The following is a 15,433-nucleotide window of genomic DNA, read 5'->3' as shown; positions in this document are numbered from 1 at the left end:
TCGCCACCCTTGGAACTACCAATTCATCTTGTTGGTTCCTTTTCCAATCCAACCGTTGCCAAACACCAATGACATTTTTTGAGGAGGGGAGGATGCGAACTCGGAAACTCGGGCACGATAGTGAATGTTCTTAATCAACTAAACTATAAGACCTTTACATGGAATGACAATTAAACACTTCCCGTTGCGACTGTGAATAATTATTCACTTCGTAATTCAATCTTTTCCATTTCATTCGATCTTTCCATCTATATGATCTATCCCCGCTGACAATGGTGTGTTTCAAGGTCGGCGAAGGAGGTGAGGAAGGGAAAGAGATGGTGGGGAGCTGGTAATGGCGTGCAGTCCGACACAGACGGAGGCAATGTATGGGGCTGTGTCCTCGACTCGGTAGGGCAGTATGTGGATGCTTTGCAACTTAGGGAACGATGGCGAGTTAGCATCAGCTTGCCTGGCTCTTCTGGCCACCAAGTGGCCAATTGGTGGCGATGGGGAAAGGAAATTGCGACATACATGATATCCGAAAAACCAATGAGGAAACTAGAGTTCTCTTCCGACAGACTAATTGAAGCCTACGGCAAGAGGTATAGAAACACTAAAAATTTGATAAGAAAAGCCAAACAATTCGATAACCGTTAACAATTAACAAATCATGCTTCCAAGATTACATCAAATCAATTTGTCATAATCAAATTGGACACTACATGATGCCACTGAACACATCGAGTCCGCACGGATGAAAATATACGCTCATATCTCATTGTAAAACTCTTAGAATCAAGTTGCAGAAAATATCCACGACATGGTACATTTCAATAACCTACGTCTGAATGAACCCAAATGTCCATCGGCTTCGGTCCAGGGTAAGAGTAAATGTCGGCAGAAAGAATGCTAACTGAATGCTTCCTTGAGCTTCTATGAAATGCTCCTGACGTATAGAAACACTAAAAATTTGATAAGAAAAGCCAAACAATTCGATAACCGTTAACAATTAACAAATCATGCTTCCAAGATTACATCAAATCAATTTGTCATAATCAAATTGGACACTACATGATGCCACTGAACACATCGAGTCCGCACGGATGAAAATATACGCTCATATCTCATTGTAAAACTCTTAGAATCAAGTTGCAGAAAATATCCACGACATGGTACATTTCAATAACCCTACGGCAAGAGGTATAGAAACACTAAAAATTTGATAAGAAAAGCCAAACAATTCGATAACCGTTAACAATTAACAAATCATGCTTCCAAGATTACATCAAATCAATTTGTCATAATCAAATTGGACACTACATGATGCCACTGAACACATCGAGTCCGCACGGATGAAAATATACGCTCATATCTCATTGTAAAACTCTTAGAATCAAGTTGCAGAAAATATCCACGACATGGTACATTTCAATAACCTACGTCTGAATGAACCCAAATGTCCATCGGCTTCGGTCCAGGGTAAGAGTAAATGTCGGCAGAAAGAATGCTAACTGAATGCTTCCTTGAGCTTCTATGAAATGCTCCTGACGTACTGGTCAAGAGTCGTGTTGAATAGCTCACACCTACAAGGAAAACTTACTCTGGAATTCAAAAACCTTTTTCCGATTGTGTGAAAACCTTACAAAGTATACAACCACACGATTAAAAAAGAAACCGCAAGAAACTACAAGACTTTCTAGTGGTGTGACGGAATAAGAGATTGTTTATAGTATCAAGACATCAACGAGTCAGGTACATATGAAGTATCTAAGATGCCTAAGCCACCAAAAATAAATACTAATTCAATATGCCTACACAAGGAATAGACATGTTTCATATATCAAGACACGTTTCGACATGCCTACTTAGAACAACTACTTCAAAGATTAGTCTTGTTATAATGCAATACAACATATAAGGACACATTTTCTTCATCATTACTTGACCAACCCAACGGGATGCATCGGCGTGATAAGAAAACACTAAGAACAACTACTTCAAAGATTAGTCTTGTTATAATGCAATACAACATACAAGGACACATTTTCTTCATCATTACTTGACCAACCCAGCGGGATGCATCAGCGTGATAAGAAAACAAGGAAAGAGTTTGATATATGTCAATGCAGCAGGGATTGCTATTTCCGAAACTTCTCACAGGGATTAATTATACGAATAACTATTTGTGACCTATCACATGAAACTTCTCGGTGTGAAGATTATCGTTCACTACATTACAATAACAAGAACAGAGTCAGTTACCTGATTGGAGTTCCGGGAGTGTAGAGCGGGTTCTTCACAACGTACTCGACATACAAGTTGTAAATGTACTTCAATGACTCCCTCAAGTCACTAGTTCTAGGATGAGTAACCAATATGATCTGCACACCCAAAACAGTAAGCAGGGCACACCAATTATAAAGTTAAGTTTTTTTCCATCACATTAACACTGGATTAAGAATAATCATACAAAATTTGGTATAAACAACGAACACGCATCAAAATTGCCAAGCCAAGCACAAATTCAAGATCAAGAATCTAAATTGCTAATTGGGGACATCTAGTATAAACAAATAGCCAACAGAATCAGCAAATCCTTTCATTCCAATCAAAATTCAAACCCTTTTTTTTTCTCAATATCTGGATCTGATAGGCAATGAAAAATGGAGAAAATTGAAGAAACAAACCTTGATGCCGGAAGGGGACTCCATGAAAGTGAGCTTGTAGGTGTTGGTGCGGAAGCTGTGGAAGGAGCAGCCTTGGCCGGGCAGCTGAGGGACGCCGAGGTTGGACTTGTCCTGCGTGGTGGGGTCCATCTTGGCGGTGAGCGACTTGAGGGAGAAGAGGAGACCGAACATTAGCTTGTGATCCTGCTGCTGGTTCAGGGTGTGAAGCGGCCGATTCCACTCGCGGTAAAGCAGGCAGACGCCGTTGCGGTTGAAGACGTACATCATGTGACCGTTGTTTCCCGACGCCGTCGACGCCGGCAGCGACGGGCTTATCTCCGTTCCTCCGAAGAATTGCATTTCTCCGTGCTATTCCTTCTTCCAAGGATTTCAAAGTCTGAAATCGGAATCCGATCGGACTGATTGATCGTATTTTCCGAACTCCCCGTCGCACTCGCGGACCAAAGCAGCAGAAAAACGATCAGGACGATGGTGATCCTACAGAACCTGCAGGTAGCAGGAACGCGGCGTTTTATGCGTAGGAATTTAATTAATTTTTACTTAAAAAAAGAAAAGAAAAAGTATTTCTTGTTATTTTATGTTAACAAGATGATTGATTTTTTTTTTTTTTAACAGTCGATATTATTTACGTTAAGCTATGAAGTGTGAAGATAGGTTAAGTCTCACAATGGGCTAGCAATAATATAGTTCAGAATCGAATTTACGATTTCTCACTTACAAATGAAGAAAAATACTATTAAACCATACTTCATAATACTAAATGGCAATAAGTTTGTTGATTTTATCAAAAGAAAATGTGTACAGATACGTTCGAAAATTAGATGCATCCGAACCTAGCCAAGTTAGCTATAACAATGTACTCTCCACTCTCACTCAGCATCAGGTTAAAGTTGTAACCGATTTTATTTGCCCATATCATCTTAGATGAATAGTAAGATTGATAGAATCAAGTTAACCATAACAGCTTACTCTCCGCTCTCACACAGCACCTAAGTCAAAACTGTAGCCGGTTCTATTGCGCATATCGTCTTAGATGAACAATATGATCGATAACTGGTTACCCGTGCCGTGGACTGGCAGGACAGGAGTGCAAGAAGTTAAAGCAGAACTCGGCATCAACAAGGCAAGAACAAAGCAATTAGGTATTAAACACTTAAAATTTGTCCAGATGGGATCGGTTTCGAGAGTACAAGGAACAAGCAAAACACAAAAGAGAATACATCAATTGCAAAAGACTAAGAGAGTCATCATCCAAACTGCCAGAGTAGTGCCAAAGACTAATTGCAAAACTATTGTCTGTCCAACCAACAAAATCACACTCCCAAATGGGTTAAAAGCCCAAAGAAAAAGCATATCCTTCAGTTCCAACTAGTACTAGAGTGCAGCAACAGTCTAGAACTCCCATTTCTTCATCTCCATGCCGTCCGGAGCACTTCCCTCAACCTTTTTGTTTCCCACTTCTTTCCAGTTTGTCGAAAGCACTGTCCCGTTCGACTCCACCTGTACAGTACAAACACAAGGATGCAATACGCAAGTCAATATAAAGTAGACTGGTTTTACTCCCAAATCCGTGGTGGTTCCACTCGAATCTTTCATGGTGACCGGAATTATGAATTTTACTGGCTATCAAAATACTAGATACGAAAAAGTCTTACAAAAGATTTTCTCATGGCCCTTCTTGTGTCCTCATCAGCATCCTTGTATATGTCTTGGAAAAATTTGTTCAAAGCTGCATCACCATCAAGCTTCTCTTCTTTTTCCTGGAATCACAAGGCATCGGAGTAAGTAGTCGTGCAGTGAGACATAAAAGAATAATGTCTAACTGGGTTACGAGCAAACCTCCTTCTTCACTTGGGCCTCCAGCTTATCCCAGTCGACCCTTTTTGGTTTCGAGGATGGGTAGGATGGCCTTGGTGCTTCAACAACTGTAGGCAGTTAACAATTTTTAGCAGCAAATTTCTAATCTAGTTTTAGAATCAGAGGGTTGCAAACATATTAACATACCTTGGCCACTGACCCTTAGTGGAACAGGGCTGTCCTTGCTGAATTCAAGAGATGTCCAGTGTAATGCTTCAGCTTTAGCCAAGCGAATTTCAACTTTGGTGGACAGAACGTCAAATCTGCACTTTTCAGGTATTATCTGTTCGCAAACAACCAGACCGCACAGTTATTTGAAAACGTAAGCCTTCTGTCATGCTCTCATGCATATATAAAATCAACCAATCACTCAAAGGGATACCAACTGCTCGGGCCAGATTAAATTCAAAGCATAGGTTACTGCCAATTATTTTAAAAATAAAAATAGGAAAATGGGAAGGGGCATGCATCTATTTCTCTAATTTTCTGTATACATCCTTGTTGCAAACAAAGAAAAAAAATTCTCACCAACATAGAATCGGTGCAATACCTTTGCAAATAAGCGAGGCTGAAAATGATATGTATCTTCACCAACAACATCAATGCTAACACTTAGCTGGAAACAACCAATAAAACTGATTCATCACCCATAAAACTTGTAAAGAAATATCCACATAACTTTTTTACTATGTAGGTTCTCGACAACCATAAAATCAATATTCACAAATAATAAAAAGAAGCATTGGAGCAATGAGAACCATACTATTTGTTCACCAAAGTCAACATTAACATCTTTGGCTGGTATGCCCTTGGCGAATATTGTCACAACCCCTTCTTCTGGCTTCTGGTAGAATTCATGCCTGCATAAAAAAAAATTCCACCAAATCATGCATCTCAGTGACTAAGGAATAAGGATACATAAAGCAAATAAGAGGGTATTACCCAAGCATGCATAGATAGAACGGAGCTTCAACATAGACAGTACAAAAAGGTTAAAAAAAAAAAAAAACACTGCAAATAGAATGTTTTGGTGATGCTCCTTAAAAATATCAAGACTAAAACACTTTCTGCAACAGAAATTAAATTGATCTCGACTAACCTGTATTTTGGTTTGACAGTTGCTACGGTCACCTGATTGGAAGGTTGACTCACAGGCTGAACATCTTCTGCAGGTATAACATTCTCTGTAATGTTTTTCTCCAATGAAGGCGTTGGTAGAACATCAGCTTCCTCTGATCGCAAGGAAACAGCATAAATCAGACCAAAAAAGAAAGCTAAACATCTAATTGTGTGAAAGGCCCGTCATTTCCATGAATCACTAAAAAGGTGCAAACTTGTAACAAGCAAACAACGCACCTGCAATTTTCTCATCACACTCTTTTATCAATTCAGCGAATCGTGTCTCATGCGGGGCCAGAGGAGCACCAATTTCCAGGGTAGCCTTTGCGGTCTGATATTCCTCGAGCTTGATGCAGGCAATTCTGTAACCAACAACAGCAAAGAACAAAAATTGTAAAACTAGCGATGACATTGGCAATCACATGTAGCAAGTGCAGAACATAACTGATACCAAATCAAAACCCACACGCAGTACACAACGAGTTTCACAAATGGACTCCACGATACCTCAGTCATGAGCCCTCCAAGATTTTGGCCAAAAACAAAATCAAAAGTTTTGAAACACTCAAATTAGCATTAAAAGCCTTTCCCTTTCACAAAGGGCGAAAGATCCACAACGAATATCAACGATCAGCATGACCTTTATTAATTTTTAGGTTGATGGTTACAAGCTTAGAAAAAATTGAACACCCTATTGACCATTTTCAGTGTTGGTGCATTCGAACTCACCCTTTGCGCAAATACGCTTTGTACAGTGATGGATCGAACTCAATTGCCTTGTTCGCATCCGCAACAGCCCCTGAACAAACAAACAAAAAAGCACAACAGATAAAAGAGAATCAGAAAACCCAATTGACCATTTCTTGAACTTATTTCAATTTTCTCAGGCTTTCTTGGGAACCAAACAAGAAACAAAGAAAGGGTTAGCGCGAAATCGCAAGAGGAAAAAGGAGTACCAGTGAGATTGCCGGATTTGATGTTGGCCTGCGCGCGGTCGGAGTAGAGCTCGGCGCTCTGAGGATTGAGAGCGATGGCCTGGGTGTAGAGGTCAACGGCCAACTCGAAGTGGTCGTCGATGAACGCCTCCTTCGCACTCTTCTCGAGATCGGAAGCCATTGGCGGAGCAACCGTCTGTGTGGACTGAGGGAAATGGAAGAGTCCAGAAAAAAAGTAAAGAGACAATATGATTGACTTGAGGTGGCAAATATGAGAGAGTAAGCTGATAAATATCGTATACTTATAAGTTAATATTATATGCTTTTATTGTTTATAATTAGATTATTAATCGTATATTAATGTACTTATTTTTTATCGTCACGTTATTTGTAAATATAGCCTAAATTTTTTATTTAGCTAACATTACTCATTCGTTTAATCTAATGGGGATAGAGAATAGTGTTGGTGGGGCTTTTGGGCTTCGTCCCTTGCTAGTTGTGAGTATCATCATCATAACTATAGTGTTTGCTCACTGTACACTTAAATATCTGCTGTGTGTTATCTCATTTAACTCAAGTTAATTTTCATATCATATGTTATCTTTTCGATTTTGAAAAAATTTAACCAAAGTTAAGTGAAAGAACACGTGTCAAATGATTAATTGTATGATGAGCATACAACATAGTTTATGGTGATAAAAAAAAATGCTCCCCTTGTAGTTACCAAAAATATATATGGGTAAGGTGTCGATTTAGTCCCTAAACTATCATGTTAGTAAAAATTAGGTCCCTCAATTATTTTTTTCGGTAAAATAACTATCTAAATTCATTAAAAATTACTAATTTCATCATACTATTATATTCAAAACTATTTTATCTAATTTTTCATCAACTTAAGTCACTTGATACACTTTAAAATGTAATATCATTCTTTTCTCGCATATAAGTCATTAACATTTCATATAGGTTACAAATCTAATGTCTAATTTACGCTTTAAATTTAACTTCATACACTATTTCTTTATGGAAAATTACATATACCCTCCAAAGTGTATCATATTCAAGTAACGTGACTTAAATTGACAAAATAATTGAATGTAGTAGCTTTGAATCTAATATTAGGGATGTAATTGACAGATTTTTATAATTCAATGACTGATTTCTCTGATAAAAATAGTTTAGAGACCAATTTTCACTCAGGTAATAATTCATGAACTAAATTAGCAGTTCATCCTATAAAAAATAATAATTAAAGAAGATAACAAAATCTATTTGTTGAGAAGGGATTCAAACTTGAGTTAGCTCCATTTTGTTTTTGTTAATTTTGCTAAATTTAAGTATGCTAAAAAATCTATATTCAAATTAGTATGAAATTCTCTATATTTTAATCTTATCCGACCTCACAAAGTATTCCTAATGAGATGGACATATCAAAACAACCTCGTTACATTAATGACTTTGTAATTAGAAAATAGCACTAAATGAAACTCACAACTAAAATGTTCCTTATACAAAACTTATAATTGTCGGCGTATTTTACTGATTCACATAAAAATTTATTACTAATCATACACTAATCATAAATGATTGAGGGAATCATGCTATGGACCTATTTTAATTCTAAATCATCACTTTTAGTCTTGACATGCTTAGCTAAACTATGATTGGATGATATTCGTAGGTATTTTTATAGGGGTGTGATATCCACACACATTTTTTTACTTCTCCCACACCTTCTTGGTTTTCGGCCGTCGGATCGGATGAATTGAAGAATATCAGCGGACAAAAATTAACAAGGGTGTGTGAGAAGTAAAAAAAGATGTGTGGATAGTACACCCCATTTTTATATTTCTTGCTTTTTGTAGGAAAGTAAGTTTCCAAGAACAACCAAGGAAGGAAGGCAAGTTCGCAAACTTTTCTTAGCTTCTTCCATGTTTGTATGCACTTTTATTTATTCCCAGCACATAAAAATTATCAATGTGATGTTATATGTAACGCAATGCAAAAAGGAATATAATTTTTTTTAGATATAAGTTTTCGTGCGAGCTTCCATATTCACATGCCAGAAACCCAACTATTGAGAAAGGAAGCTTCCATTTGTCCATGACTATATATAACTAATGTGACATGTCTAACATCGACAAATTTTAAACATAAAATTTAAATTTAACTGTCTATGTAGCACTTTAATATTTTTTTTAAATTTGACTCTCAACTCGATATTTCAAATTAAATTGTTATTTTATTGTAATTTATTGCATTGAACTATTATAATAAAGATGTGTGTTATCCACACACACATTTTTACTTCTTACATACCTTCTTAATTTCCAGTCATCGGTTAAATGAATTGAAGAATATTAAATGAAAAATTAATAAAGAGTGTGTGAGGAGTAAAAAATGGTATGTATATATCACACCGTTATAATAAATACTTTAAAACAAAAAACAGTAACAAATTAATAAATGTATTTAATAATTAATTTAAAAAAAAAGTTGATGCTGCAGTTAACTTTTGTGGAAAGAAATCCTCTCTAGATCTCTTCTACCAAGGTCGTCCGATCAAACGATTCAGGCCTTCCAAATTTTATCAAATGGTCCACTTATTTTGACCTTTTAAAAGCTATAATAATTTTTTGCCGTTGGATGAAATTTAGAAGGTCCAAATCACTTGATCTAGTGGTCTTGGTGGAAGAGGTCCGGAGATGATCTCTTTCAAACTTTTGCAGGTGAGGGTTGCCAAATGTCATGCCATATCAGACTTAGTTTTCGATTAAAAAGCATTGTTGCTGTCTTTTTTACTATTACAATGTAGCATGTTAACATCTTCCTTGAAAGCACTCTTAGTTTTTTAGAGTATGACAGTCAAAATATCACGTGGTGTTTAATCTTTTAATCTCTCAAATTCAACCATACAAAAAGGTTGTGAATTTGATGTCTATAGCAAAAATCACCAGGTTCGTTGTCAACACAAATGAAGTTAACTGTTTCAAAGAAACTTGCCTCCGGGTTCTTTCAGCATGCAACTCACAGTCCCTGCCGGAGGGCATCTGTGTGCACAGCCCAATTACCAAACTGGGTCTTGACGATGACCTCTACTTAACCAACAACCTGCTGTCTCTCTATGCAAAATGCTCTGGAGTTGAGTCTGCACGCCACTTGTTCGATGAAATGCCTCGCAGAGATGTTGTGTCATGGACAGGGATGCTGTCCGCGTATGTCAGGAACGGACACTATCATGACTCGCTTGAATTCTTTGATTCGATGATTGTTTCCGGTCAGTGCCCCAATGAGTTTACACTCTCAAGTGTCTTAAAATCGTGCTCGTTGTTGGGAGAGTTGGATTATGGGACTCGAATCCATACATTTGTGATCAAGCTTGGATTCGAGCCAAATCAATTTCTTGGCAGCAGTATGATTGATTTGTATGCCAAGTGTGGTTTAACCGAAGAGGCTTGTAAGATATTTAGGGATATGGAGAGTGGTGATACTGTTTCTTGGACTGCAATCATCTCTTCATTGGTCCAAGCTCAGAAATGGAGACAGGCTCTAGGCTACTACATAGATATGATATATGCTGCTAGGGTTCATCCAAATGAGTTCACTTTCGTAAAACTTTTCGCTGCATCCTGCTCTCTTGGTTTGAACTATGGGAAATTACTACATGCCCATTTGATAAGATTCGGAATGAGGCTGAATCTGGTCTTGAAGACGGCCATGGTCAATATGTACTCGAAATGCCAGAAGATGGAAGATGCTATCAAGGTGTTGAATCAAACACCTGAATATGATGTGTTGTTGTGGACCTCTGTTATTTCTGGCTTCACTCAAAGTTTGAGAGTCGCGGACGCTGTTGCTGCATTGCACAAGATGGAGCTCTCTGGAATTGTACCAAATAATTTTACATACTCTAGTATGCTGAAAGCTTGCTCAGCGGTTTTGTCACTGGAATTAGGAAAGCAGATCCATTTGCAGGTGCTCAAGGCTGGATTGGAGGATGATACTTGTGCAGGAGGTGCACTAGTTGATATGTACTTGAAATGTTCTGACCTCATAGAAGATGGTTTGAGAGCGTTTAGGGAGATAACATCGCCGAGTGTCATCACTTGGACTTCATTGATTGCCGGTTTTGCTGAACACGGTTTTGAACAAGATTCTTTTCAGTATTTTCTGGAGATGCGAACAGTAGGAGTCGAGCCAAATTCCTTTACTTTCTCTAGCATTCTTCGTGCCTGCAGTACTGTTAAATCTCTTAGTCAGACACAAAAAATCCATGGACGTATAGTTAAAACCAAAGCGGGCAGTGATATAGCTGTTGGGAATGCTCTTGTGGATGCTTATGCTGCGCTGGGGATGGTGGATGATGCGTGGCATGTGATTAACTCCATGATCCATCGAGATGCTATCACGTATACAGGTTTAGCCACACGAATGAATCAGCTAGGTAATTATGAAATTGCACTGGATCTCATCACCCGTATGCAGACTGATGACGTTATGATGGATCGGTTTAGCCTTGCAAGCTTCTTATCTGCATCAGCTGGCTTGGCATCAATGGAAACTGGGAAGCAACTTCATTGCTATTCTATCAAAGCCGGTTTAGGCAGTGGGATATCAGTTTTGAATGCCTTAGTAGACTTATATGGGAAATGTGGGTGCAGAGATGATGCACACAGAGCTTTCAGTGAGATCTCTGAGCCGGATATAGTGTCATGGAACTGCTTGATTTCTGGATTGGCATCGAGTGGATATATTTCATCCGCTCTCTCTTCCTTTGACAATATGAGGTTGGCAGGTTTTAAACCTGATTCCATTACATTCCTGTTGGTGCTTTTCGCTTGCAGCCATGGCGGTTTGGTTGAACTAGGTCTTGAGCATTTTCAGTCGATGAGAGAAAAGTATGATATAGCTCCACAACTGGATCACTATTCCTGTTTAGTTGATCTCCTTGGCAGAGCCGGGCGACTAGAGGATGCCATGGAAGCGATCATGACCATGCCCTTTAAGCCAGATGCCTTAATTTACAAGACACTATTGGCTGCCTGCAAGTTACATAAAAACATTTCCCTCGGGGAATATACAGCGAGGCGAGGGATGGAACTTGACCCGTCTGATCCAGCTTTTTACGTGCTGCTTGCAAGTTTGTATGATGATTCTGGTCAGCCGGATTTAGCCAAAAGTACACGACAAGCAATGAGGGAGAGGGGATTGAAGAAGAATGTCGGGCAGTGCTGGATGGAAATAAGGAACAGGGTTCATCTCTTCGATGCAGGAGATCGATCACATCCACAGATAAATGAAATCCATGAGAAGGTAAAGTCACTTATTACGGAGTTGAAGAAGAGAGGATACTCATATCAAGACTACGAAGATTCATCGTATCACATTGAGAAGTTAGCTGTTGCATTCGGTCTTCTCAAAACACCGCGTAACGCCTCCATACGCGTGTCTAAGAATGTGCGCATATGCGGCGAATGCCATAGCTTTATAACGCTTGTAACTCAATTTGTTGATCGCGAGATCATTGTGAGGGACGGGAACCGGTTGCATATCTTCAACAAGAGTGAGTGCTCGTGTAAGGGTGCAGGTAATTTGCAGCATAAGGATTGCATGGACGAAAATGTTAGCCTGTTGACGATGTAGCTTTCGGGTTGCTTTTCCATGTAAAACGATAAGAATTCAGAAAGCCACAACAAAGAGTTTACGTTAGTTCATAACCATGCAATTGTGAGACCAAAATCGAAAACCAGATATCGAGCATCTCAACGGAAATCAGGGGCCGAATTTAGGAAAACAAGATCGTAATGGTACCAACACTCGAGTGTAGATTATTGAAAAATTAAAGCGTTCCTCCCATGATTAGAATTTATACAGCCCAGCAAACAGGAAAACTGTCACCAACAGAAGAATACAAGAAAAAGAAGGCTTCAATTCAAATCTGGAATCCATAATATCCCTAGATGCATATGCCAACGGATAGTTTACTCCTTTGCTTCCGACCCAATAGAGGCGACTTTAGCGTCATCCAATTTTGGTTGGTTTGTAGTAAGGCCGTCCAGCGTTTTGTAAAACTCCTCAGGAAGAGGACCAGGTCTGTGCAGAGGAACATGCTTTGGAACTGGAGCATCATTCTCGATCACCTCACATTCGTAATCATCAGGAACACCCCATGGATCCCATTCTGCAATGCAACTCAATACAGAATGCAAACTGTTACAAACAATCCACAGAATATTGTATATCAATCGAAACAAAAGCTTGTGATAAGATAAAAATTTCGAGGAAATAATCTACTGTATCTGTTTCGTTTACACAACTACTTCGTATAAAGACAATAAAGCTACCGGTTCCAACGTCAGAACAATAAAACACTGAGACAAAAGAACCAAAGACGCCAAATTAATTCACACATGAGATAATAATGGCTACTGAAAATCATTGTTCACACAAACAAAAATTCCTACTTTGGATATTGACCGAGTGTTTGAAATGCATCAAGTGAAGAAAACGGCATTTTCTTATTACGTGTTCTACTTGAGCTCACATTCTATTGTGTCCACAACCGCAAAACTTGTGCACAGTCAGCTAAGTGAAAATGCAGTTTCTTCGGCTGAATGTAAATACCACTCTCACCCAACTTACTCCGCTTTGACCACCTCATATGATATGCATTAACAACACAGCATTCTCCGGATATTATATCTTCTTCGGAACTGATAAAATCAAGTACCCGCCTTTCGTTTCATGACTTGGTAAACATAAATACAATCGCTAACAATTTACAATCATTACTCACTTCTCCCATCTAATTTCCATGATAGAAATGGACAACTGAAGTTACCATCACAAAACTACACAGGCTAGAACAATAAAACACTGAGACAAAAGAACTAGAGACACCAAATTAATTCACGCATGAGATAACGATGGCTAGTGATCATTGTTCACACAAACAAAGATTCCCACTTTGGTATTGACCGAGAGTTTGAAATGCATCAAAGTGAAGAAAAAGGCATTTTCTTATTATGTGTTCTACTTGAGTTCACGTTCAATTGTGTCCATAACTGCAAAACTTGTGCATAGTCAGCTAAGTGAAAATGCAGTTTCTTCGGCTGAATGTAAATACCACTCTCTCCCAACTTACTCTGCTTTGACCACCTCATATGATATGCATTAACAACACGGCATTCTCCGGATATTAAATCTTCTTCGGAACTGATAAAATCAAGTACCCGCCTTTCGTTTCATGACTTAGTAAACATAAATACAATCGCTAACAATGTATAATCTTTACTTGCTTTTCTTACCTAATTTCCAATTCCATGATAGAAATGGACAACTGAAGTTACCATCACGAAACTACGGAGGCCAAACCTAATCACCAAAATTTCCAATTCCAATTCAATTTTCGTTTTCGATTTCTCATCAACCAAATTCAAGGCACAGAAATTCGAAATCATAAACAGCATTTCTGAGCAGGCACTGATTATTTTGAGGTCTTTGAGCTCAATTCCAATGTTATATGACCGAAATGTCAATCGTAAAACACAAATAAACATTTTCAATTTCATTTATTTTCAAAAGTATAAAGCTAAATAAAAAATAAAAAAACTGGTTTATCAAATAATAAAAGCAATAAATTGTACGGACCGATCATCTTGCCGATGAGGGTGAGCTCGTCGCGCGCCTCCTCGATGAGCTCCTCGACCTGGCCGCAGCCGAGCTTCTTCTCGATCGCCTCCCAGTCCTCCTCTTCGCGGCAGACGTTGAGGCGGTGGTGCGTGAAGCTCTCGACGGCCTTGCGGTAGCCTTCGTCCTCGGGGACGGCCTGGATCTCCTTTAGGGTTTTGGAGTAGAGCTCGATTAGGACCTCCCTCGCATTGGGGACCACGTCCAGCCCTACGATCCCCGTCGTCTGCTTCACCCTGGCCAACAACGGCCGTCCGATCGCTCGTAGGAACATGTTTTCGAACACTCTCTCTCTCTCTCTGTGCGAGTTGAAAGCTCTGAGTGAGTCGGATCGGTTCTTCCTCTCTTCTCTCCCTCGCTTTCAGAATTCTGCTTTCAAGTAATTTTCTGTTGCCACGTCTTCACAGGCCCAGTCATGTAAAAGCAATCAAGGCCTGCAATATTATTTGAGCCAAAAGCCCAAACACGAAACGTAAACCTGATAACGGACCCAAGAAGCTTTCTCTAATCCACATCAAAAATGTCATTTCCTTTCTAAAAAATGGGACAATTGGTGGTAAGTCTCGGTTATCCATTCATTCCAGGCCCGGAGAGGCTATGAGGAATTTCATCATATCCGTGGCTACAGTCAAGCAAACTCACCAGTTCGGAGCATTGAACCCGCGACCTTCCACATTTTTCGGTTTATCGTGGAATCGCAATTAGGGATGGGCAAAATACCCACGGTTATGGATAACCGCGGTTACCCGCCAATTTAAACTTCACGGTTACGGTTATGGGTAACCGTTTAGATAATTAAACAGTTATGGGTATAATCGTTTACCCGTGAAATTTAAATGGGTGGTTATGGGTATTAACCGCGGTTATAAACGGGTCCCGTGCTCCGCACACACTGAAAAATCTCTGTAGTTTGACATATTTATAATTAAGTTGTTTTTGCAATTTAAGGTTGCGTGTCTATTTTTATTCATATTTACCTTTTTTCTACTAAATTTTATTTGAAATTTGTTACATGTTATCTTTATTATGTTTGATCATACATATTTTTACCGTCCGAAAAGAAAAGCAAACGTAAAAGAAAGTTTTAGTTTGCATTTCAACATTATGCGCTAAAAACATGAGTGATTGTATGGTTAAACAAAACAAAGTTAAAGTGATTTTTTG

The 15,433-nt window shown here is 38.9% G+C and overlaps 4 protein-coding genes across 5 annotated transcripts; 1 reads left to right on the top strand and 3 right to left on the bottom strand.

Annotated features, from left to right (window-relative positions):
- Positions 1 to 951: 951 nt before the first annotated feature.
- Positions 952 to 3,192, bottom strand: LOC126628257 (uncharacterized). Its single transcript, XM_050297876.1, has 3 exons — positions 2,670 to 3,192; positions 2,245 to 2,363; positions 952 to 1,565 (listed from the first exon to the last, which is right to left on the bottom strand). The coding sequence occupies exons 1-3, from the start codon at positions 3,006 to 3,008 to the stop codon at positions 1,514 to 1,516; spliced, it is 510 nt and encodes a 169-aa protein (XP_050153833.1). The 5' UTR covers positions 3,009 to 3,192; the 3' UTR covers positions 952 to 1,513.
- A 598-nt stretch (positions 3,193 to 3,790) lies between these two features.
- LOC126628255 (protein SGT1 homolog) lies at positions 3,791 to 6,862 on the bottom strand. Of its 2 annotated transcripts, none has more exons than XM_050297875.1 (10): positions 6,602 to 6,862; positions 6,375 to 6,444; positions 5,883 to 6,007; positions 5,626 to 5,758; positions 5,290 to 5,386; positions 5,077 to 5,142; positions 4,674 to 4,809; positions 4,509 to 4,585; positions 4,325 to 4,429; positions 3,791 to 4,169 (listed from the first exon to the last, which is right to left on the bottom strand). In XM_050297875.1, the coding sequence occupies exons 1-10, from the start codon at positions 6,759 to 6,761 to the stop codon at positions 4,062 to 4,064; spliced, it is 1,077 nt and encodes a 358-aa protein (XP_050153832.1). In that variant the 5' UTR covers positions 6,762 to 6,862; the 3' UTR covers positions 3,791 to 4,061. The 2 variants fall into 2 exon arrangements, with proteins under 2 accessions (XP_050153832.1, XP_050153831.1); XM_050297874.1 differs by having other exon boundaries at positions 4,509 to 4,594; positions 6,602 to 6,861.
- A 2,448-nt stretch (positions 6,863 to 9,310) lies between these two features.
- Positions 9,311 to 12,297, top strand: LOC126629532 (pentatricopeptide repeat-containing protein At5g52850, chloroplastic). The gene has a single exon (XM_050299606.1). The coding sequence runs from the start codon at positions 9,515 to 9,517 to the stop codon at positions 12,221 to 12,223; it is 2,709 nt and encodes a 902-aa protein (XP_050155563.1). The 5' UTR covers positions 9,311 to 9,514; the 3' UTR covers positions 12,224 to 12,297.
- Positions 12,298 to 12,385: 88 nt separating this feature from the next.
- On the bottom strand, positions 12,386 to 14,638 carry LOC126629533 (probable NADH dehydrogenase [ubiquinone] 1 alpha subcomplex subunit 5, mitochondrial). Its single transcript, XM_050299607.1, has 2 exons — positions 14,231 to 14,638; positions 12,386 to 12,761 (listed from the first exon to the last, which is right to left on the bottom strand). Exons 1-2 carry the CDS (start codon positions 14,541 to 14,543, stop codon positions 12,562 to 12,564), a joined length of 513 nt encoding a protein of 170 aa, XP_050155564.1. The 5' UTR covers positions 14,544 to 14,638; the 3' UTR covers positions 12,386 to 12,561.
- Positions 14,639 to 15,433: the final 795 nt, after the last annotated feature.

Source organism: Malus sylvestris, chromosome 7 (assembly GCF_916048215.2).
Source record: "Malus sylvestris chromosome 7, drMalSylv7.2, whole genome shotgun sequence".
Lineage (NCBI taxonomy): Eukaryota > Viridiplantae > Streptophyta > Magnoliopsida > Rosales > Rosaceae > Malus > Malus sylvestris.
The sequence above is the reverse complement of the archived record's forward strand: the minus strand, read 5'-3'. Positions and strand labels throughout refer to the sequence as shown.